General features: G+C 40.1%; 1 protein-coding gene across 1 annotated transcript in view; it reads left to right on the forward strand.

Annotated features, from left to right (window-relative positions):
• Positions 1 to 24,315, forward strand: part of MROH2B (maestro heat like repeat family member 2B) — a 72,892-nt gene that overhangs the window by 28,138 nt on the left and 20,439 nt on the right. The window contains exons 18-28 of the mRNA XM_027520296.1: positions 486 to 593; positions 3,363 to 3,479; positions 6,685 to 6,792; positions 7,344 to 7,496; positions 11,121 to 11,147; positions 12,676 to 12,795; positions 13,019 to 13,098; positions 18,122 to 18,257; positions 18,359 to 18,454; positions 21,609 to 21,698; positions 22,106 to 22,226. Coding sequence (XP_027376097.1) covers positions 486 to 593; positions 3,363 to 3,479; positions 6,685 to 6,792; positions 7,344 to 7,496; positions 11,121 to 11,147; positions 12,676 to 12,795; positions 13,019 to 13,098; positions 18,122 to 18,257; positions 18,359 to 18,454; positions 21,609 to 21,698; positions 22,106 to 22,226 — 1,156 coding nt within the window. The remainder of the gene's footprint in view (positions 1 to 485; positions 594 to 3,362; positions 3,480 to 6,684; positions 6,793 to 7,343; positions 7,497 to 11,120; positions 11,148 to 12,675; positions 12,796 to 13,018; positions 13,099 to 18,121; positions 18,258 to 18,358; positions 18,455 to 21,608; positions 21,699 to 22,105; positions 22,227 to 24,315) is intronic.

Here is a 24,315-nt window from a genome sequence, read left to right on the forward strand (position 1 = left end):
CATTACTCCAGTTGAAGTTGGCAACTTGTGCTTGTATATCTAATTGGTTCTTCAAGGCCTTTAACTCACTATTCCAAAAATGTCCCTTTTTCTTAGTAAATAATAAAGCAAACTAACTTTGACAAGTGGAGTTTTTCCAAATCTACTGAAACCTTGAAAAATGTTAACTTCAATTTAAGTTTCAGATTGGATGAGTTTCTATTGTAAGTCTTTTGGCAATTTTTATTTAAAAGGAAAACAGAAGGCACTTACATGAAGTTAACTTCCACTTCCTGTGGATCTGATTCTTACTGGAAATTCAGAACAATACGGAGTATGTCTTCTAAAATAAGAAGAAAAGTTTCAAAGTAATCAAGTTTTTATGGGAAAAGGAATAATCCCATATAGTATACATTTTATACTTGTAGAATATATTGTAACAGAAAAGTAGCAAGAAAACACATTAAACAGTCACATTCATATCTGATTTTCACCTCCTTCAACAGTTGCTCAAAGAATCGTTATGGAAGATCAGTGATGTAGCCTGGACCATTCAACTGAGTCGGGATTTCAACCAGCAAATGGACAGTTACAGCAACACCTCTGTTGAGAAGGTTGGTTTTTCAGCTCAGAGACCATACCTTCTAATTTATGACCAAAAATTGTGGTGCAAGTTCCAGCTTGTCTGCACTGCAATGCAAAGGAGGAAGAAGTGGTTAGAAAAATGGTCCCTTCTATTTACCTTTATTTGACCCAAAGTTACAGGGCCACAGCCTATCTGCAAGGAAAACTGCTGAGTATAGTGCCTTTAAGATAAATACATGCCTGACCAAAATTTGGAGGTTCTGTTCTAGAGAAGGAAAAAAAAAATTACTCGAGAGCGAATAGCAGCCTCTTAACCATAGCACTGGTTTAATGCCAGTTTATGCCTTGGTTTCCATTCCACTGGGCCACTCATGTGAGGCCGGCTGCGGGAAATAATCTATCATTTTTTTTTTAATTGAAAAAAAAAAAAAAACAACGCTCAAATTTACATTTTTACAAATTTACCAATTTTCATTCCTCTCTCTACACATGACCTCTACCAAACCCTCCACACTGTAACCATCCATTCCAAATGGAGTTTGAATTCAGCTTCCACTACTTAACTACTAATGCAGCTTTTGGTAAAATTTTTAACCTTTTCAGAGCCTCAGTATACTCACCAATAAGATGGAAATTTTTATCTCTCTCTGAGGATTGTATTGTTATAAGGGTTTGATGAGATAAAGTATATAAAGACCCTAGTAAAGTGTCTGGCACATGGCATGTGTTCAATAAAAAGTAGATTGTAGTTATCACTGTGGTTATATCATTCCAAAATTTATTCCCCCCTGGAAAGACATTTGCTCAGTTATTAAGTGTTCCCAGTATTGAGTGTTTCTTCCCACAAATCCTTTATTATCAACCTACAACTCTCTTACATCATTTTCAAATTCTTCTGATCTCAACTAGCCTCACTGGGGTGTACTGGGGATTGGCTGGTCTGGGATGATTTTGTCTAGGACAGCTTGTTTCTGCTCCTTGCAGTCCCTCATCCTGCAGCAGGCTATCAGGGGCTTGCTCTCATGGTGGTGGCAGTGATGCATGCAAGATCCTTGAGGTCTAAGCTCAAAGGGGGCATGCTATCACTTCTACCACATTCCAGTGACAAAAGCAAGTTGCAAGGCAAGCCCAGATCCAAAGAATGGAGAAATAGACTTGTCTTGATAGGAATCACAAACTCCCATAGCAGGGAAGCATGGACAGAAATGAGATAGAAAGATTATGGCTATTTTACGATCAACCACAATTTTCCCCCAATTCGGGCTTTCTGATTTCTGGGATTCCTAACCAAGTCCCCAGGTGTGAATGCACTATTCATTGAATCTGACAAAATTCAGCAGATAAGCAAAAGGTCAGCAGTACTGGGAGGCACTGAAGCTATATTATAATACAATATATTTTCCTCCTTCCTCAAATCAATATTCCTGCAGCACAAGATTTTCCCACCTCTTTCCTACCCTTCTCCCAAGATGAAACTAAATAGACTCTAGCAGCTTTGGCCCCACTCAGGGGATCTTTTGCCTAGACAACTGAGAATGGAGTGGATGCTCCCTCATCAGAATCTTACTCTGATCAAGTCTACTCTTACTCTGTTCCACCTGTTTTATAGCCTTATGGCCCCCTCCCATCCCAAATCAGATTAATCTGTACAATTTCTCCTGAATGTGCTAATTTGTCTTTATCTGTTATGCCTAGATTTTCCATTCCTCCTGTGCCATAGATCCTTTCTGATTACTAATGACCACTCAAAGAGCTACAATCCTTTGAGCTCTGCAGAGTTTTTGGAGTGGACTTCCAACTGGCCATTTTTCTCTCCTTTCTGTAACAAGACAGACATTCTAAATTAAAAGATGCCAGTCTGGTATTAAATTGCTTTGTATACCTGCATGTTCATACACCTATTTACAGCCAGGCATGTGCTGTGATTTTCAAACACAAGCTACTGCAGGGCTGTCCCTTGCCCCTAGTCAATAACTCTGCATGGCCACCGATGAAAGATGACAGGAAGCAGTGCCTGTTCTACTTGCCTTTTCTCCATCCTGACACTACAGAAGTGCCCAGCGTATGGCTGGCATAATGGATCCAACACTCTCACCGCCTCTGGAGGGGGTGGAAGCCACAGAATGATTCCTGACATGCTCTGTCACCAGCGTTCCTCCACTGGGTGCTTTCCTTCCTCAATTTACTCAGTGTTCATTACTGAAGACACATGTGTATGTGAAAGTTCTTATGTGACTTTTCTGCTTCATTCCTAACACCAGTCTGACAGCACTTCTGGAGAGAGATAATGGTAGAGAAGCCAAGGTATTACTTTCAAAACTACTGTTAAATCTCTTAAACTATAAACCAAGTCAATATACTGTGAAGTTTGAAAATATCAGATGACATTGTCTTCAAAATAACCCAATTTTCATTGAGCATGTTTATTCAATAAGAACTTATTAACACTTATTTGTACATAGATAATCAGTGAAAACCTCTGCTACCAAGAACTGAAATTCTGAGCATAGAGACAATAAGAAAATTAAAAATCACAGTAGGTAATAAAAGGTATTATTATGATGGCAGGGCACACAGCATAGAGGAAGGCAGGAGAGCACAGGCAGAGGACAGAGCCTGTGGGGAGGGAACATTTTGAAGAAGAGACAATACGCGAAAGTGCTTGATAAGCAAGCAGTCCTAAGTCAACTCAATGTCTTTTTTTTTTTTTTTTTGAATGACTGTTTTTACTCTTTCTACTTTTTATCAGTCTTGCTTTCCAACTTTTAACATTCTGTTGCTTGTCCTTTGTTTTCCAGAAATTTCTTTGGAAAGCCTTGGGAACCACCTTGGCATCCTGCCAAGATGTGGACTTTGTCAGCTCACAGATTAAGGAATTTCTGGCTGCTCCCCACCACCTGGGGGACCAACGACAGGTGGGACCACTTTCTCTCAATTTCCTCTCATGACAATGATAGTGAATTCCCTCTGGAAAACCGCTGGCAGTTCTTACATTAATAGCTTACTTATCCAGAATTATCCACGCAGAATTATCCACACATACATTCAAAATAGTCCAACAGAATTTTTCAGAAAAATGAGGCTTCCCTATTTTTTATTATTATTAGAGTCTAACTGCTTTACAGTATGTTATTTTCTGCTGTACTACAGCATAAACCAACTATATGTATACATATATACCCTCCTTCTTGAGGCTCCCTCTCACCCACCATTCTTCCCGGGCTGAGCTCCCTGTGTTTGTTTCACAGCAGCTTCCTACTAACTATGTATTTTACACATGGTAGTATATTCTTTACATCTGCGTTTTCTATTTCTGTTCTGCAAATAGGTTCCTCTGTACCATTTTTCTAGATTCCAAATATATGCAATATTTGTTTTTCTCTTTCTGACTTACTTTACTCTGTAGACGGTCCGTCCATGTCACTACAAATGGCCCAATTTCATTTCTTTTTATGGCTGAGTAATATCCCATCATATATATGTACCACATCTTCTTTATCCATTCATCTGTTGATGGACATTTAGGTTGAGGTTTCCCTATTTAAAAATCAGTGCTTCATTATCTAATCAGATTTGTGAAAATAGTGAAAAATGAATTTCAGTCACTCCTACTCAACAAGAGTATTTTAAAAATATTTTGACCTTGGCTTTGTAACATAAGGGCATGATTGTAAGTACCAAAATCATTAAATGTGTAAGCCGAAAGTAAGGTTATGTATCATTGGTTTTCCTCCTAGAGAAAATATAACCTGGAGAGCTTTTGCAAAGAGCTTTTGCCTATTCCCTACCCTAGCCTAAGCTGGAGAGCATATGTGAAGAAAAAGACGATGTCTGTTTAAGAAAAGAAACCACCCAGGAATAAAGACCAGCTAGTAAAAAATAAATGATCATAGTCTGTCTTTTTATATACCTGTCTCAGAAATTCTCAGGTGTTTAGCGTCCTTTCCCCATTGTAAATAGCTGGAAAACATTATACTTACTGAACTTTTAAAACTGACTTTATATCGTCGTTAGTTCTTTTTTCCATCTCAGATATTCAGCCTTCAGTTATTTCTCATTGACATTATTCCTAACACCATTATTTCCATTCTAGTTGCCCTTTTAGTTCTGCTCTGGGCTAGAAAACAATTAAGTTTATTTTAGATCCAAGCATACCATATGGCCATCATTCAAAGTCTGAGGAATTCACAAGCCTTGGAAGGAAGATGAACTTTGTGACATCCACTTAAGCTTCTCAAATTCCTCTTTTACTTAACTTTGCTTCAAGTTCTTCAGTGTATCCTGCACACTCAAATCACTTAGCAAATGGCCTCTGGGTTGGTGAGGAGTTAACACATAACTCTCTAAGTCTCACTGATCAGCTGGCCTTCCTTCTCCTAAGAGTGACTCTCTCACTCAGGTGACACCTAGGCTCTGATTCTGGTGTCAGACCAGCTGGATTCAAATCCTGTCTCCACAACACATTGCCTGCATCCCTCAAGTTCCTCCAAATAAAATAAAGGAAAATAGACTCCTCAAAGTTTTTTTTCATAGAAAATGCTTAGTAAGGAGTTTCAGGAGAGAAGATCTGAAATTACAACTGTGAGGAATTGGAGAGAGAAAATAGATTAAAGAAAACAAATAGGATATGTGTGCAGATTTGAGGGCCCCTTGGGGAGTTGAAATCATCTTCTACTCCAGCAATTTTCTCAGGGGTGTCATTTTTTTTCCCGGTAGCATCCAACAAATGGGGTATACGGATAGGTGATAGACAAGTATGAGAGTCAGATTTATCCAGGGCCTGGGATTTTCCAGACTCACATGACAGAAAGACAGTGGGACATAGGTCAGAGCTGGAAAGATGGGGAGGGAGTTAAGAAGTTAGGAAGATGGGTCGGGAGAGGAGAAACACAGAGCACTGTGGGGTGAGAGGACCCGGAGATGGAAAGTCACAGAAGTTTACATCTTAGGATGTAAAGGAACCTAAGGAACCAAGGCACCATGACCAAGGAACACAGAGACACCAGGCCACCAGCCTTTAAAGATTTCTTCCAAGCATCTCCTGGTGGTAGAGAGTGTAAGACCCTATATCTAAGAACAGTGCTGGTTGAGAGCTTGATGACAGAAGTCTAGTCCCTGGATTCTCATGCTGGCTCTAGCAGGATTATGCAACCAAATGAAACAAATCAGGACTCATGAACAAACTGGCATGAAGGTACAGTGGTGAAGTGAGCCTGAAGCAAGTGAGGTGGAAAGAATGTGGGCAAGGGGGAAATATGAACACAGAGTGTGAAACAGGAGCTTTCAACATTTTAATCACCTAAGGGTGAAGTTAACCTTGGGCTTCCCTGGTGGCTCAGACAGTAAAACATCTGCCTGCAATGCAGGAGAGCTGGGTCCAATCCCTGGGTCAGGAAGATCCCCTGGAGAATGGAATGGAAGCCCACTCCAGTATTCTTGCCTGGGGAATCACATGGACAGAGGAACCTGAAGGGCTATAGTCCATGGGGTCACAGAGTTAGACAGGACTAAGCAACTAACACTTACACTTTTCAAGGTAAAGTTTCAGAAGGAGAGTGATCCTGTAGAAATGATAGTCAACTCCAGCTCAAGAAAACCTCCACTTGCTTCCCACTGGTCTAAGATTAAAAATCCAAAGTATTGAGTGTGGCCTAAGAGACCTTACTCAGACCAACCCCCACTTTCTCTCTGACCTCATCTTTTACTTCTTTGTTCCATCTGTCCTCCTTGGTGGACCTCAGGACCTTAGCACATACTCTCTCTGTTTGGAACTTTCATTTCCAGGAAGTCCATTAGCTCACTCTCTTGCTTATTTCGGGGCTCTTCTCCATGTCACCCTTTTATTGACAACTTGTCTGGCTACTCTATTTGTATTGCCAACTCCCCGAACTTATAGAAGCTACACTTTTTTCTTCTTTTCTTACAGCACTTATCACCATTTGACATACTATATATTTATAGGCTTACTGGATTTGCGTATTCACTTTATGTCACTTCCTTGTGACTTCCCCTGGTTTTACACTCAAGAGGATGAGGAGTTTGGTGTGTTCTGTTGACTCCTATACCTCCAGCACCTAGAGTTCCTGATGCATCAAAATGCCCTGTCTTTTCTGATTTTAGGGAATAACATCTATCTTAGGATACTGTGCTGAGAAACACTTTGAAGTTGTCTTAAAAGTTCTTAAAACATTCCAAGATCGGGAAAAGTTTTTCATGAATCGATGTAAGGTAAAAAGAATATCCTTCTCCTCCAAACCCCTTGGTCATTGCAAAGGCGAGTGACACTGACTCCATCCGTGGACATCCTTTCTCCATATCATACTTGCTCCCATCCTCGGTCTTTATTCCCGGTTGGAACCATCTGAGCCCAAGCCCTGTAGAATGACCAGCTAGATAACAAGTCTCCTCCACTTCCTGTCACTCATACTGACCTGGGAGGACCTGAGGAGCTCTGTGGGTGTCTAGTTTTATCCCTCTTCTGGCTCCTCAGGCCTCATGGACAGTTTCCATTGCATATACTGCTTCCCCTAAAGAAGAGGAAGAATGAGTAAAATGAATGCAAGCCCTCTCTCAAGTACCTCTATTAAAGCCTGGTAGATCCACCACACCATTCTGGGTGTTGAAATTTATATCAGCAAGCATATCAGCTTCAGACTCATTTTAATAATCCCAGTCCCATTTCTTAACTCCCATAGTGGCCCATAGGATTAGGAAAAATCATGAGAGGAAAAGAAACTCCTTCAGCCATATTTTTCATGTCTCTCTTTTCTCCTCTTCAGGGTATTTTCTCTGGGAAAAAGAGCCTGAGCAAAACTGACGTCATGGTAATCTATGGAGCCGTGGCCCTCCATGCACCTAAGAGTCAACTCCTAACCAGGCTTGATCAGGACATTGTATCTCAAGTCCTATTTCTCTACGGCCAGTGCTCTCGGGTAATAGCCAACACGGGGCTACTTCAATTTCCAAGACTGGGGTTCCCAAACATTACAGGGGCTCAGCTCTTCAAAATCATCCTCAAAGGATACAGACCAAAGGGAAGATAGGATCTGGTGCATTTGGAAGATGAGAACATATTGTTGTTGCTCAATCACTCAGTCATGTCCCACTCTTTGCTACCCCATGAACTGCAGCAGGCAAGGCTTCCCTGTCCTTCACCATCTCCCAGAATTTGCTCAAACTCATATGCACTGAGTCAATGATGTTATCCAACCATCTCATCCTCTGTTGTCCCCTTCTCCTCTTGCCCTCAGTCTTTCCCAGCATCAGGGTCTTTTCCAATGAGTCGGCTCTTCTCAGCAGGTGACCAAAGTATTGGGGCTTCAGCTTCAGCACCAGTCCTTCCAATGAACATTCAGGACCGATTTTCTTTATGATTGACTGGTGTGATATCCTGCAGTCCAAGGGACTCTCAAGAGTCTTCTCCAGCACCACAGATACAAAGCAGCAATTCTTCAGCTCTCAGCTTTCTTTATGGTCCAACTCTCACATCTGTACATGACTAGTAGAAAAACCATAGCTTTGACTATATGGACCTTTGTCTGCAAAGTGAGAATATATGGGAAGAGAAATTTTGATTATGAAATGGAGTTGAGTGATTTGTTTCTTTTGTAAGATCCTGGGCAGAGTTCCAAAGAATAACAAGGAGAGATAAGAAAGCCTTCCTAAGTGATCAATGTAAAGAAATAGAGGAAAACAATAGAAAGGGAAAGACTAGAGATGTCTTCAAGAAAATTAGAGATATCAAGGGAACATTTCTTGCAAAGATGGGCTCAATAAAGGACAGAAATGGTATGAACTAACAGAAGCTGAAGATATTAAGAAGAGGTGGTAAGAATACACAGAAGAACTATACAAAAAAGATCCTCATGACCCAGATAACCAGGATGGTGTTATCACTCACTTAGAGCCAGACATCCTGGAATGAAAAGTCAAGTGGGCCTTAGGAAGCATCACTATGAACAAAGCTAGTGGAGGTGATGGAATTCCAGTTGAGCTATTTCAAATCCTAAAAGATGATGCTGTGACAGTTCTGCACTCAATATGCCAGCAAATTTGGAAAACTTAGCAGTGGCCACAGTACTGGAAAATGTCAGTTTTCATTCCAATCCCAAAGAAAGGCAATGCCAAAGAATGTTCAAACTACCACACAACTGCACTCATCTCACATGCTAGCAAAGTAATGCTCAAAATTCTCCAAGCCAGGCATCAACCGTATGTGAACCAAGAACTTCCAGATGTTCAAGCTGGATTCAAAAAGGCAGAGGAACCAGAGATCAAATTGCCAGATCTGTTGGATCATAGAGAAAGCAAGACAATTCCAGAGAAACATCTACTTTTGCTTTATTGACTATCCCAAAGCCTTTGACTGTGTGGATCACAACAAATTGTGGAAAGTTCTTCAAGACATGGGAATACCAGACCACCTGACGTGCCTCCTGAGAAATCTGTTTGCAGGTCAACAAGAAACCATTAGAACTGGACATGGAACAACATACTGGTTCCAAACTTGAAAAGGAGTAAATCAAGGCTGTATATTGTCACCCTGCTTATTTAACTTATATACAGAGTACATCATCTGAAATGCCAGGCTGGATGAAGCACAAGCTGGAATCAAGATTCCCAAGAAAATATCAATAACCTCAGATACGCAGATGACATCACCCTTATGGCAGAAAGTGAAGAAAAACTAAAGAGCCTCTTGATGAAAATGAAAGAGGAGAATGAAAAAGCTGGCTTAAAACTCAACATTCAAGATCATGGCATCTGGTCCCATTACTTCATGGCAAATAGATGGGAAAACAATGGAAACAGTGAGACTTTCTTTTCTTGGGCTCCAAAATCACTGCAGATGGTGACTGTAGCCATGAAATTAAAAGACATTTGCTCCTTGGAAGAAAATCTATGACCAACCTAGACAGCATATTAAAAAGCAGAGACATTACTTTGCCAACAAAGGTACGTCTAGTCAAAGATATGGTTTTTCCAGTAGTCATGTATGGATGTGAGAGTTGGACCATAAAGAAAGCTGAGCACCAAAGAATTGATGCTTTTGAACTATGGTATTGGAGAAGACTCTTGAGAGTCCTTTGGACTGCAGGATATCAAACCAGTCAGTCATAAAGGAAATCAGTCCTGAATGTTCATTAGAAGGACAGATTCTGAAACTGAAGCTCCAATACTTTGGTCACCTGATGCGAAGAGCCAACTCATTGGCCAGGACCCTGTTGTTGGGAAAGATGAAGGCAAAAGGAGGAGGCAGCAGAGGATGAGATGGTTAGAGAGCATCATGGACTCAATGGACAAGAATTTGAGCAAACTCCAGGAGATGGTGTAGGACAGGAAGCCTGGCGTGCTGTAGTCCATGGGGTCGCAAAGAGTTGGACATGACTTAGTGACTGAACAACAACAATGAATCAGTCTTCAGGGATGGATCACTGAATCTGTCATTTTAGACAGATTCTAAATGTGAATCTGATGCTACACACCGGAAATTTGATAAATAATGATGAGAACTGAAAACATAGTTTAAGAAGGTATTTTATATTACTATTAAGTCCATCACTGAGGAAAGTTTTGGTAACAATAAAATAGAAAGGAGATAAAGATGTTTTAGATAAGGATCACTACACTTTAAGGTAAGTCAATTCTGCTAAAATGCAACTTTTGCACAAGAGAATACAGGAAAAACCACAGGGATTATGGGGGAAATGGGATGAGTGGTACAATATTCAACAACCCCATCAATGATACAGTTTAAAAAAAAACAACAAGAATTTAATTTTCAAAAGTAATTTTAAAAACAGTAAGTAGATAAATACTACTAAAAAATGATGGAAATTTTCCTTAAAAAACCCCTGAATTCAACTGCACAATTTATGAGCTATTATGAAACGGTGGTGGGAAGGAGGGATATCTGAAATCCGACAGACAGCTGTAATGCCGGATTTGGGTGAGAGCAGCTCATCACACACAGTAAACAGAGGCAGCTGATGATGTCTGTGGTGTATGTGCAAGTCTTCCTCAGGCTCAGTTCATCTGGTTCACCTTTTTGCCCTCATAGACAAAACTGCACATAAGCAAACTCAAAATTCAGAATACGCTAAAAGTATCCCCTCATACATCAATTTCATTGTAACAAATTTGCATTTTCAACACAGGCATTGTCAGAGAACTGACTATATCTCAGTTCCAAAATCAGCTGCTACATTAACTTTCATTTTATAAGTTTTCATTGCTCTTTCTTCCAAGAGCTTTTGTGCCCTTTTTCTTACCAAGGTCTGATAGAGCCTTTTTAAAATGAGAAGCCTGAAATCCAAAGGCTTGAAATCTTTGTGCTGCCTTTTGTAGCTTAGTCATGATTCATCCATGGCAAAGAATCCACCAATACACAGGTGTCCCTTTGAAACTGAGGGAGGGAGGGAACAGCCCCCACCACTTGGAAAAGCTGAACACCCTGCCTCACTGTTGTCCTTCAGGTTGATGCGTGGTTCTTTGGTTGGGGTGAAAGAACTCTGACTGCTGCTCTAGTATCTGCCTTTCCTTCTGATTTTTTTCAGGTTCTGGGCATGTCTGTGGCGAACAAGGTAGGTGATATATTTGATATACCTGAATACCTGTGTTTGAGTATAAATATATCTGAATACAAATTATGCTCCCTGAAAGTACAGTAAGCATAAATGTTCTCTTGATTTGATTCCACAGGAAAGAATCCCAAATTTTAACTAATTAATCCAATTCTGAAGTCAGGATTCCCAAGCCTAATTTAAGACAGAACAAGGAACTGTATTTGGTTCTAGGTGGTTTGAAAGTTACCTGTAAACCAGAACAGTGTTCTTAGAACTGTGAGTTGTGACCCACCAGTAGATCAGGAAATCAATTTAATATATCTAATAAATCACAACCAGTAACTTTTTGTAATAAAATAAAAGAGGAATAAAAGATAATTTTTGAGAGTTTGATATTGAAACTCCAACTAAAAATCATAATTTTTCTACTTAAAAAATAATTGTGATATATGGTGAAACTGTATGTAACTGTGTTCTGTATTTTCCAAGTCTCCTATAAATGTGTTATCATACTTTCATAATGTAAAAAATAGAAAGAAAAATGACTATATATAGCATTAAGTATCACAAAACTTTTATTTCAGTTGTATTTTATATATATATATATATTATATACATAATATATATTATATTGACCTATGGTTGAAATATGTGCCCAGACAGCAATGACACTGTGCTTCTTTTGGCATTTTCACCTTAGTCTCAGATCCAAGTTGCAGGCAGGTTGATAAATCATGGTTTTATATATCTATATATATAATTATATATTATATAATATATATTATATATAATACATCATGTATTATATACATATATATATGTATACATAATACATCATGTATTATATACATGTTCAGTTCAGCCACTCAGTCATGTCCAACTCTTTGCGACCCCATGGACTGCAGCACACCAGGCTTCCCTGTCCATCACCAACTCCCGGAGCTTACTCAAACTCATGTCCATCGCATCGGTGATGCCATCCAACCATCTCATCCTCTGTCATCCCCTTCTCCTCCTGCCTTCAATCTTTCCCAGCACCAGGGTTTTTTCCATTGAGTCAGTTTTTCGTATCAGGTGCCAAAGTACTGGAGCTTCAGCTTTAGCATCAGTCCTTCCAATGAACATTCAGAACTGATTTCCTTTAGGATTGACTGGTTGGGTCTCCTTGCAGTCCAAGGGACTCTCGAGAGTCTTCTCCAACACCACATTATACATGCATTTTATATATATATATATACACACACACACACACATATATATATATATATATATAGTTCATGTAAGTACCAGATGGATTTGTAAACTGTTTCCTATTTTGATTCTGGTCAGAAATGTTTGAAAACCACTGTTCTAGAGAATCTGCAGTCCATGGCAGAGGTCGGGGTTAAGAAACCCTGCAACTTGGATCTGAGACTAAGGTGAAAATGGCAGAAGAAGCACGGTGCCACTGCTGTCTGGGCACATATTTCAACCGTAGGTCAAACATTTGTAGAACCAGGTTCAGTGCCTAAGACTCTGGCTTGCACTGTGAGTCATTTTCCTTTAGGACATGGATCTGCAGATGAGTTTTACCAGAAGTATCACAGAGATTGGTATTGCTGTCCAGGATGCTGAGGATGAGACGTTCAAGTTCTCCTACAAGGAGGTGCTGCTAGGTTACATGCTGGTGAGTGTGCAAAGGACATGGGCAAGATCCTGAGAAGTTAATTACCAAGAGAGCAAGTTGTCTTTTTTTTTTAAGTGGGTAAAACTTGCCAATCCCTAAGAACAGAATTTTGCCATGGTTCTGCCTGAGGGCACCCAACAGTCCAATGAGGCTTCCACCTCAGTGCATCTAGAAACTCCCCTAGTCCTCCCTGAGACGGTTCACCGCCTTGTCTGTGTTGCAGGACTTCATCAGGGATGAACCTCTGGATTCCTTGGCCAGCCCTATTCGGTGGAAAGCCTTAATTGCCATCAGATACCTCAGGTAGAGAATTTTTTGTTTCTTCTCATTGAAAAAAAAAATTTCCTCCGCATATACTCATTCTGATCAACTGCCATTGATAAGTGCAGACTCTAGTGCACCATCACAAAAAGGACACCGTTCATCAATGCGTGCATGTTACCTAAGTTGCTTCAGTCGTGTCTGACTCTGTGTGACCCCATAGACGGCAGCCCACCAGGCTCCCCTGTCCCTGGGATTCTCCAGGCAAGAACACTGGAGTGGGTTGCCATGCCCTCCTTCAAGGTATCTTCCCAACCCAGGGATCAAACCCACGTCTCTTACGTCTCCTGCATTGGCAGGTGGGTTCTTTTACCACTAGTGCCACCTGGGAAGCCCAATTCATCAATAGGTTATTTCAAATGGGAGCTTTTTCTTTTTCCAAAGTGACAGAATTGACTGAAAGCCTGATCATTTGATGACTGACAGGGACTAGCAAGCTGCTTATAAAAGTCAGATTTATTGATATATGAGGACTGAAATTTCTGTGCAAAAATAATTTCTCTTGGCCTATAGGCAAATTTTAATCTTCCCATTAAAAACTTATGAAAGCCTTAATCACACTCAGGTTTGGTTAGCAGCACTATGCCTGAAGAAAATGATAATTTTAAGCACATTTTTAAAATAATCTTTTCCCCTGCAGTAAAAGAAATAGAAGTTCACTGTTAAAACTTGGAAACTGCAGAAAGTCTTTAAAAATCACACCTAACCCTACCCTATTATCAAAATTTTGGTATATTTTCTTCAATTCTTTATTCCTAATTGTCCATGTTGATTACAGAGCTGAGATTCTGCTCTGCATATAATTTTTATCCTGTTTTTTTTCCCTCATCTTATATATTCCCATGTTATGACCAATTCTTCACAAACATAATTCATTTTTCATTAATTTTTATTGTGGTAAAATATACATGTTTATCACCTTAGCTGTCTTTAAGTGTACAGTTCAGTAGTGCTAAGTACTTTTACATGATTGTGTAACCAATCTCCAGAAATGGAAGCACTATACCCATTAATCAACTCTTCATTTCCTCCTTCCATCAGCCCTGGCTGATACCACTCTATATTCTGTCTCTGTGAATTTTATGCTTTAGGTAGCTCATGTCACTAGCACCATCTAGTATTTGCCTTTTGATGCCTGACCTATTTTCCTTAGAATAATGTCCTCAAGATCCATCCATGTTGTAGGGTGTATCAGAATTTCATTCCTTTTGAAGGCAGAGCAATATTCTGTTTTATGTGTATAGTATACTTGGTTAATCCATTCCTCTATTGGACACTCATCTGTTGGAGGGTTTTCACATTTTGGCTACTGTAAATAATGCTGCTATGAACATAGGTACATACATATTTCTTCCAGACCCCACTTTTATTTATTTTGGGCATATACTCATGAGTCAGCCTGTTGGATCAGATGGCAAGCTTGTTTTTGATCTTTTGAGGAGCCACCACACTGATCTTTATAGCAGGGCACTGTTTTATGTTCACCAACAGCACACAAGTGTCCTAAGTTTCCCATATCCTTGCCGTCACTTTCTGATTTTTGTTTGTTTGTTTTTACAGTAGCCATTCTAATGGGTGTAGGATGGTGTCCCACTGTAGCATTGAGTTGCCTTTCAGTAATGATTAATGACTTTGAGCATCTTTTTATAGGCTTATTGCCTGTTTGCATATCTTCTTGAGAAAAATATTCGATCCTTTGTCCATTTTTCTCAGTTCTTTCTCTTTTTTTTTGTTGAGTTGTAGTTCTTTATATTTTTATACTTTTCGTATTCTTTCTACTCTAGATAAGGTTATTAACCCCTTATCACATATATGACTTGCAAATATTTTCTCTCATTCCATAGGCTGTCTTTTTACTCTATCCTTTGTGTCCTTCATGAACAGAAATTTTTAATTTTGACGTAGGTCCATTTGTCCATTTGTACTTTCACTGTTTGTACTTTTAGTGTCATATCCAAGTAATCATGGCCAAATGCAACATTATTCCCCTCTGAACGGTCTTGGCACTTGTTGAAAATCATTTCACCATATGCACGAGAGTTTATTTCTGGCCCCTCTATTGTATTCCACTGGTTTGTGTGTCTGTTTGTTTATGCCAGCACTATACTGTTTTGATTACAGTGGTTTTGTAACAAGTTTTGAAACCAAAAAGTGTGAGATCCCCAACTTTGTTCTTTTTCAAAATAGTTTTGGGTATTTGAGGTCCCTTGAGATTCCATGTGAATTTTAGGATAGATTTTTCTATTTCTGCAAAAAGTATCATTGGGATTCTGATAGGGATTGCATTAAATCTGCAGACTGCTTTAGAGGGACATCTTAACAATCATAAGTATTGCAATTTAAATATGAAACACCTTTCCCTTCAGTTGTGTCTTCTTAACTTCCTTCAGCATCATTTTGTGGTTTTTTGGTGTACAAGCCTTTCACTTTCTTGGTTAAGTTTATTTCTAAGTATTTTATTCTTTTGATGCTATTATAAATGGAATTGCTAACTTTTTTGATGGTTCATTGTTTTAAGTGTATAAAAATGGAAGTGATTTTTGTGTGCTGATTTTGTATTCTGCAACTTTGAAGAATTTGTTTATTAGTTATAATATTTTTGTAGATGTTTTAGGATTCTCTATATATAAGATCATGTCATCTGCAAACAGAGATAATTTTACTTTACTTTTCCAATCTGGATGGCTTTTATTTATTTTTCTTATCTATTGCTCTGGCTGGGACTTGCAGTATTATGTTAAATAGAAGTAGCATCTTTGTCTTGTTCCTGATCTTAGAGGGTAAGTTTTCAGTCTTTCACCATTAAGCATGATGTTAGCTTATACGGTTTTCATATATGGCCTTTATTATGTTGAGGTAACAACTATTTTAATCACTGCCTGATATCTTGATGCATAGATATGCCTCATATTATTACCTTCAATTATTAATCAACCTCCTATTGCTACATTTAACTATTTCTTGTTTTAAAACCTGTAAGTAATACTTTGATGAACATCCTCATGCAAAAAAAATGTTCTTTGAACATCTAATTATAAAAGCTGACAATTTGGTTCAATAAATATTATTGAGTTGCATCTATGTATCAGACATTGAGCTAGGTTCTAAAAGGACAATGTTAAACAAAATATGACCTTTCTCTGAAGGAGTTTTAGCCAACAAAGAGAAATGAATTCAAAACACATCCACATAGTTTTTCTAAAATTCAGTAAGAAGCAAAATAAGGGAAAGGCACAAGTTCCCATATTTATAAAGATAAGAGAGGTTTCAAGAAAGTGCAAAGAAATCTTGAAGATGAATTAAGACTTAACCAGGTTCCAGAACAGCATTGTTGAGTAGAAATAATACAGGTCACATTTATTGTTTAAAATTTTCTAGTAGCCACTATTAAATATGTAAAAAAGAAACATTAAATTAATTTTAATAATTATTTTAATCTAATATATTCAGTATACTACTTCAACATGTATTTAAAATAAAGAATTAATAAGATGACTTACATGATTTTCATACCACATCTTCAAAATCCGGTGTGTTTTACAATTACAGTGTATTTTAAATCAAACTAGCAACAACTCAAGAGTTCAATAGCCACATGTAGCTAACAGCTTCCCTCATATAGACAGGACATTTGTAGACCTTGAAGACTAATGACAGAAAGCAAATCAGTGGTTACCTTGGACCAAGGTGGAGGAATAGATGAATTGCAAAGATGCATCAGGAAAAACTGGGGACTGATAGCAATGTTCTGTATTGCTTATAGTGGTAGTTTCATGAGTGTGGAATTTATTTGATTGCACACTTTAAATGGATGCAGCTTGTTGTGCATAAATTATGCCTCAATAAGTTGATATTTTTAAATAGCCAGCCAGACAATAAGGATGAGAAGATTGCACACTATATATCAACACATTTAACATTCAATAAAGCTGTCACAGCTTTATTGACTTTTACTCCTCTGTGCAAGTGAAAGTGAAAATCTATCAGTCATGTCAGACTCTTTGCAACCCCATGGACTATAGACCATGGAATTCTCCAGGCTGGAATACTGGAGTGGGTAGCCTTTCCCTTCTCCACAGGATCTTCCCAAACCAGGGATCAAACCCAGGTCTTAAGCAGATTCTTTACCAGCTGAGCTACAAGGGAAGCCCTGTAAGAGAACCAGTTTCACCCTTCTCTGACAGTGTCATCATTTTTTATTTTTTTGCTAATTTTGTTGCAGACAAGTGGTGTTGTATTGTCTTAGCTTACATTTATCTAATAACAAATGGAGGTTTTCATATTTACTGAATACTTACATGTTCCTAAGCTATATCCAGGTTTCTTTATATCCTCATGTCTATACTATATGTCAGATAGTGAGAAAGGAAAAGGAAGGTTCCAGTGTCATTTACTCTGTGTTTATAGGTGGTGTTTAGTCACTAAGTTGTGTTCCATTCTTGCAACTTCATGGGGAGTAGCCCACAAGACTCCTCTGTCCATGGGATTTCCCATGCAAGAATAGTGGAGTGGGTTGCTCTTTCCTTCTCCAGGAGATCTTCCCCACCCAGGGATCAACCCTTTGTCTCTGGCATTGCAGGCGGATTCTTGCCAGACTGAGCCATCAGGGATGACACATGACATGAAAGGACATATGACATCAATAAAACTCACTGTTCCAAACTTAGAATCTCTCTTCTCTCTCTCAGTCACTCACACACACATACACACATAACTTGAGTGCTGAAGAAAACAAGTAGATAAATGTTAGATCATACAATAAAGGATTAAGTAATGCCAAGCAAGTGATGGTTTGTTTATCACTGTAATAAGTTAGACTTACAGTCTGGTTTTATGTCCCCAATCTTTCTCTACTCCTGTTACCATCTCCTTCAACATTGCATTTCCATCAGAAATGCATCTGACCCCTTCAAGCCCCTTCAGATCCTCAGTTCTCTGGAACTCAACTGAGATGTGTGTTGTTTGGCGATATAATATCCACTTCTCCACGTGGTTCTCATTTCAGTAAATTGAAACCTCAACTCTCACTGAATGACCATCTTAATATTCTTGAGGAGAATATTCGGAGGCTGCTGCCCCTTCCACCCTTGGAAAAACTCAGAAATGAGGGCGAGACGGACAAAGACAAGGAGCACATCCAAGTATGTGGGGGCGAGGCCGGAGGAGGGTGAAGAACCGGGTAGAATGAATGAACTTGAATGAACGCGTGCTCTCAGCTTCACTGTCACTCACTTCATTTCAGTTTCTCTACGAACGATCCATGGATGCTCTCGGAAAGCTGCTGAGGACCATGATGTGGGATAACATGAAAGCAGAGGACTGCCAAGAAATGTTCAATGTGAGTAGGTCCCATGGATCCTAACCTGTGCTCCAGGTCACCCTCCAAACTCTGCCTCCTCCTGGGGACTCATCTAGCCTGACCCACGTAGCCCCCCAGCAACACCACAGAGCCAGCCCACTTACACAGTGTTTGTGGGGAGGCCAGCACCCTATTCCAGAAGAGGCAGAGTGAGAGCAAGAGAATGAGAATGGATAAATATGAAAGAATATGCTACTGGAGATCAGTGGAGAAATAACTTCAGAAAGAATGAAGGGATGGAGCCAAAGCAAAAACAACACCCACTTCTGGATGTGACTGTTGATAGAAGCAAGGTCCAATGCTGTAAAGAGCAGTATTGCATGGGAACCTGGAATGTTAGGTCCATGAATCAAGGCAAATTGGAAGTGGTCAAACAGAAGATGGCAAGAGTGAACATCAACGTTCTAGGAATCAGAGAACTAAAATGGACTGGAATGGGTGAATTTAACTCAGATGACCATTATATCTACTACTGTGGACAGGAATCCCTTAGAAGAAATGCAGTAGCCATCATAGTCAACAAAAGAGTCCAACATGCAGTACTTTGGTGCAATATCAAAAATGAAAGAATGATCTCTGTTCATTTCCAAGGCAAACCATTCAATATCACGGTAATCCAAGTCTATGCCCTCACAAGTAACACTGAAGAAGCTGAAGTTGAATGGTTCTATGAAGACCTACAAGACCTTTTAGAACTAACACCCAAAAAAGATGTCCTTTTCATTATAAGGGACTGGAATGCAAAAGTAGGAAGTCAAGAAACACCTGGAGTAACAGGAAAATTTGGCCTTGGAGTACAGAATGAAACAGGGCAAACGCTAATAGAGTTTTGCCAAGAGAATGCATTGGTTATAGCAAACACCCTCTTCCAACAACACAAGAGAAAACCCTACACATGGGCATCACCAGATGGCCAACCCCAAAATCAGATTGATTATATTCTTTGCAGCCAAAGACGGAGAAGCTCAATACAGTCAGCAAAAATAAGACTGAGAGCTGACTGTGGCTCAGATCATGAACTCCTTATTGACAAATTCAGACTTAAATTGAAGAAAGTAGGGAAAACCACTAAACCGTTCAGGTATGACCTAAATCAACTCCTTTACGATTATACAGTGGAAGTGAGAAATAGATTTAAGAGACTAGATCAGATAGACAGAGTGCCTGAAGAACTATGGACAGAGGTTCATGACATAGTACAGAAGACAGGGATCAAGAACATCCCCAAGAAAAAGAAATGAAAAAAACCAAAATGGCTGTCTGGGGAGGCCTTACAAATAGCTGTGAAAAGAAGAGAAGCAAAAAGCAAAGGAGAAAAGGAAAGATTTGAATGCAGAGTTCCAAAGAATAGCAAGGAGAGATAAGAAAGCCTTCCTAAGTGATCAATGCTAAGAAATAGAGGAAAACATAGAATGCGAAAGACTAGAGATCTCATCAAGAAAATTAGAGATATCAAGGGAACATTTCATACAAAGATGGGCTCAATAAAGGACAGAAATGGTATGGACCTAACAGAAGCAGAAGATATTAAGAAGAGGTGGCAAGAATACACAGAAGAACTGTACAAAAAAGATCTTCATGACCCAGATAATCACAATGGTGTGATCACTCATCTAGAGACAGACATCCTGGAATGTGAAGTCAAGTGGGCCTTAGAAGCATCACTACAAACAAAGCTAGTGGAGGTGATGGAATCCCAGTTGAGCTACTTCACATCCTAAAAGATGATGCTATGAAAGTGCTGCACTCAATGTGTCAGCAAATTTGGAAAACTCAGCAGTGGCCACAGGACTGGAAAAGGTCAGTTTTCATTCCAATCCCAAAGAAAGGCAATGCCAAAGAATGCTCAAACTACTGCACAAATGCACTCATCTCACACGCTAGTAAAGTAATGCTCAAAATTCTCCAAGCCAAGCTTCAGCAATACGTGAACTTTCAGATGTTCAAGCTGGTTTTAGAAAAGGCAGAGGAACCAGAGATCAAATTGCCAACATTGCTGGATCATTGAAAAAGCAGGAGAGTTCCAGAAAAACATCTATTTCTGTTTTATTGACTATGCCAAAGCCTTTGACTGTGTGGATCACAAGAAACTGTGGAAAATTCTGAAAGAGATGGGAATACCAGACCAGCCTCTGACCTGCCTCTTGAGAAACCTGTATGCAGGTCAGGAAGCAACAGTTAGAACTGGACGTGGAACGATAGACTGGTTCCAATAGGAAAAGGAGTACGTCAAGGCTGTATATTGTCACCCTGCTTATTTAACTTCCTCTACTGGGCTGGAGGAAGCACAAGCTGGAATCAAGATTGCCAGGAGAAATATCAATAACCTCAGATATGCAGATGACACCACCCTTATGGCAGAAAGTGAAGAGGAACTAAAGAGCCTCTTGATGAAAGTGAAAGAGGAGAGTGAAAACGTTGGCTTAAAGCTCAATATTCAGAAAACGAAGATCATGGCATCCGGTCCCATCACTTCATGGCAAATAGATGGGGAAACAGTGGCAGACTTTATTTTGGGGGGCTCCAAAGTCACTGTAGATGGTGACTGCAGCCATGAAATTAAAAGACACTTGCTCCTTGGAAGAAAAGTTATGACCAACCTAGACTGCACATTAAAAAGCAGAGACACTACTTTGCTAACAAAGGTCCATTTAGTCAAGGCTATGGTTTTTCCAGTGATCATGTATGGATGTGAGAGTTGGACTGTGAAGAAAGTTGAACACCGAAGAATTGATGCTTTTGAACTGTGGTGTTGGAGAAGACTCTTGAGAGTCCCTTGGACTCCAAGGAGATCAAACCAGTCCATCCTAAAGGAGATCAGTTCTGAGTGTTCATTGGAAGGACTGATGTTGAAGCTGAAACTCCAATACTTTGGCCGCCTGATGCTGACTCATTTGAAAAGACCCTGATGCTGGGAAAGATTGAGGGCAGGAGGAAAAGTGAACGACACAGGATGAGATGGCTGGATGGCATCACTGACTCGATGGATGTGAGTTTGAGTGAACTCCATGAGTTGGTGATGGACAGGGAGACCTGGCTTGCTGCAGTTCATGGGGTCGCAAAGAGTCGGACACGACTGAGAGACTGAACTGAACTGAACTGAAGGAAAGCACTTTTACTCTTTGACCAACAGCTTCTCCGAATGTGGCTTGTCTCACAAAAAGACTGGGAAAGAGAAAGAGCCTTCCAGATCACCGCAAAAGTTCTGACAAATGATGTCGAGGTGAGTAAGCCCCTAGAATGGGTGGATGTCATTGCCTGCTAACAGCAAGGACTTCGGAGGCCACTGGAATCCAAAACTCCCATGTGAAGGATCTCCAGTCCAGGCGGAGTTTTTTTCAGAGAGCCACCCTGAGGTCTGCCCCATCCCTCATCACTGTGAGTACAAGCAGGAGCTGGCTGAGGGGTTGCGGGGTGGGGGTGGGGGGGCGCGGGGGGAGGGGGAGATTTGGAGGCGGGGAGTGAAGCGATTCATTTGTCTTTGCTTGCCTGTCCGCTTGGAAAGTCCGAGATTCCATTTTATTCTAAGGACCTGCACGGAGGAAAGAAGGACTTAATATCCAGTGTTGGGACTATCCTGAAACATCATCAAGCCACCCCATCACCTCGGGATCCTCCTTTATCCTGCAGGCACCAGAGAATTTTAAGATCGGCTCACTCCTTGGCCTCCTGGCTCCTCACTCCTGTGACACCCTGCCCTCCATCCGCCAGGCGGCTGCTAGTTCGGCTATTGGTCTGTTCTCTATAAAAGGTGAGGGAAGGATGAGAAACCCACAGATGCAGAGAAGATACCTGTTTTCATTTTTCTCAGCTTTTCTCTTTGTATATCTCTGTCTCTCTCCTTCCTCTCTCTCCTTCTTTCTCCTCCCCTAGTTCAGTCATTTCTGAGTTATGTCACACAATTTATCTCTCTCTCTTAGATCCTTTTTCCTCAGTAGCTCTGCTTTTTGTTTTTTTTTTTTAAATAAAGATAATAGCAGCAAAGCATCATAAAGATCCGTTAAAGCAGGTGAAATGTTTTCAGAGTGTCTGATTTAAACCACACACCAATTGGGCATATTAGCAAAGCTTTTTCTACCACACAGTTTTCTTTCAGAGGAAATCACTATTATCCTGGTGCTACGTGAATTTCAGAGTTCTCTAAGAGAGAGAACTTTGTGGAGACTTTTGTAGCTTGCATAGCAGGACCTCTGCCTGCTCTGCCAGAATGTGTAAATGCCTATAAATGTCAGGAAACAGAAGGAATTTTAAAACCTCAGTATCAGGCTGAAACCAACACTCAGGGCTTCCTTTAGATTAAATCCAGGTTAAATCAGCAAATGTTTTGCCGAGGTGGGACCTGCCTTGTGTACAGTTCCCTCCAGACCAGTTGCAGCCAGGATCCCCCAGCCAGCTTGCTGCTGCTCATGCCTACACTAGACTCTTCATTCTTTTAGATGTAGAATTAAGAGTCTAGATTGCCTGGAGAAATATTAATAACCTCAGATATACAGATGACACTACCCTGATAGCAGAGAGCGAAGAGGAACTAAGCCTCTTGATGAAGGTGAAAGAGGTGGTTTAGCCACTAAGTTGTGTCTGACTCTTTCGACCCCATGGACTGTAGCCTGCCAGGCTCCTCTGTCCAAGGAAGTCTCCAGGCAAGAATGCTGGAGTGGGTAGCCTAACCCTTCTCCAGGGGATCTTCCCAATCCAGGAATCGAACCCAGGTGTCCTGCATTGCAGGTAGATTCTTCACCAACGAGGTACAAAGGAAGCCCCTAGGGAAGTATTTGAGTGCCTTTTTGTGTGTCAGACACTGTTCTGGTGCTGGGACACAGAGATATAACAATTCTAAATTTGCATGCTAAAAGTGTGTGAAAGACAGGTGGAATTTGGTTGAGGGCAGATGATAGAGTCAGTCAATAGGGAAAAACTATTCAGCAGAACCTGAATAGATCTGACAGTCCCTTGGGATTTGGGAAGAGAATTCATGAAGGGTGTATGATTTTATCAAAGCAAGAAAAAAAATGAATTAAAGGGGTGAGAATTAAAGGACCATTCTAATAAGACAAGAAATGTACCACAAAAGGACCTCATAGGAAGAAAGGGATTCTATTATTCTTCTGCCTGGTCTTTATTTGTTGTTGTTGTTGTTGATGTCCAACTCTTTGCAACCCCATGGCCTACAGCATGCCAGGCTTCCCTGTCTTTCATCATTTCCTAGAGCTTGCTCAAACTCTATTGAGTTGGTGATATCATCCAACCATCTCGTCCTCTGTCATCCCCTTCTCCTCCTGCCTTCAATCTTTCCCAGCACCAGGGTCTTTTCCATTGAGTCAGTTCTTTGCATCAGGTGGCCAAATTATTGGAGCTTCAGCTTCAGCATCTGTCCTTCCAGTGAATATTCAGGACTGATTTCCTTTAGGATTGACTGGCTTGATCTCTTTGCAGTCCAAGGGATTCTCAAGAGTCTTCTCCGACACCACAGTTCAAAAGCATCACTTTTTCAATGATCAGTCTTCTTTATGTTCCAACTCTCATATCCATACATGACTACTGGAAAAACCATGGTTTTCACTATATGGACCATTGTTGGCAAAGTAATGTCTATTTTTTAATATGCTATCTAGATTTTTCACAGCTTTTCTTCCAAGGAGCAAGTGTCTTTTACTATCATGGCTGCAGTCACCATCTGCAGTGATTTTGGAGCCCAAGAAAATAAAGTCTCTGACTGTTTCTATTGTTTCCCCATCTATTTGCCATGAAGTAAGGGGACCAGATGCCATGATCTTCATTTTTTGAATGTTGAGTTTTAAGCCAGCTTTTTCATTCTCCTCTTTCACTTTCATCAAGAGGCT

This window comes from Bos indicus x Bos taurus, chromosome 20 (genome assembly GCF_003369695.1).
Source record: "Bos indicus x Bos taurus breed Angus x Brahman F1 hybrid chromosome 20, Bos_hybrid_MaternalHap_v2.0, whole genome shotgun sequence".
NCBI classification, from domain to species: Eukaryota; Metazoa; Chordata; class Mammalia; order Artiodactyla; family Bovidae; genus Bos; species Bos indicus x Bos taurus.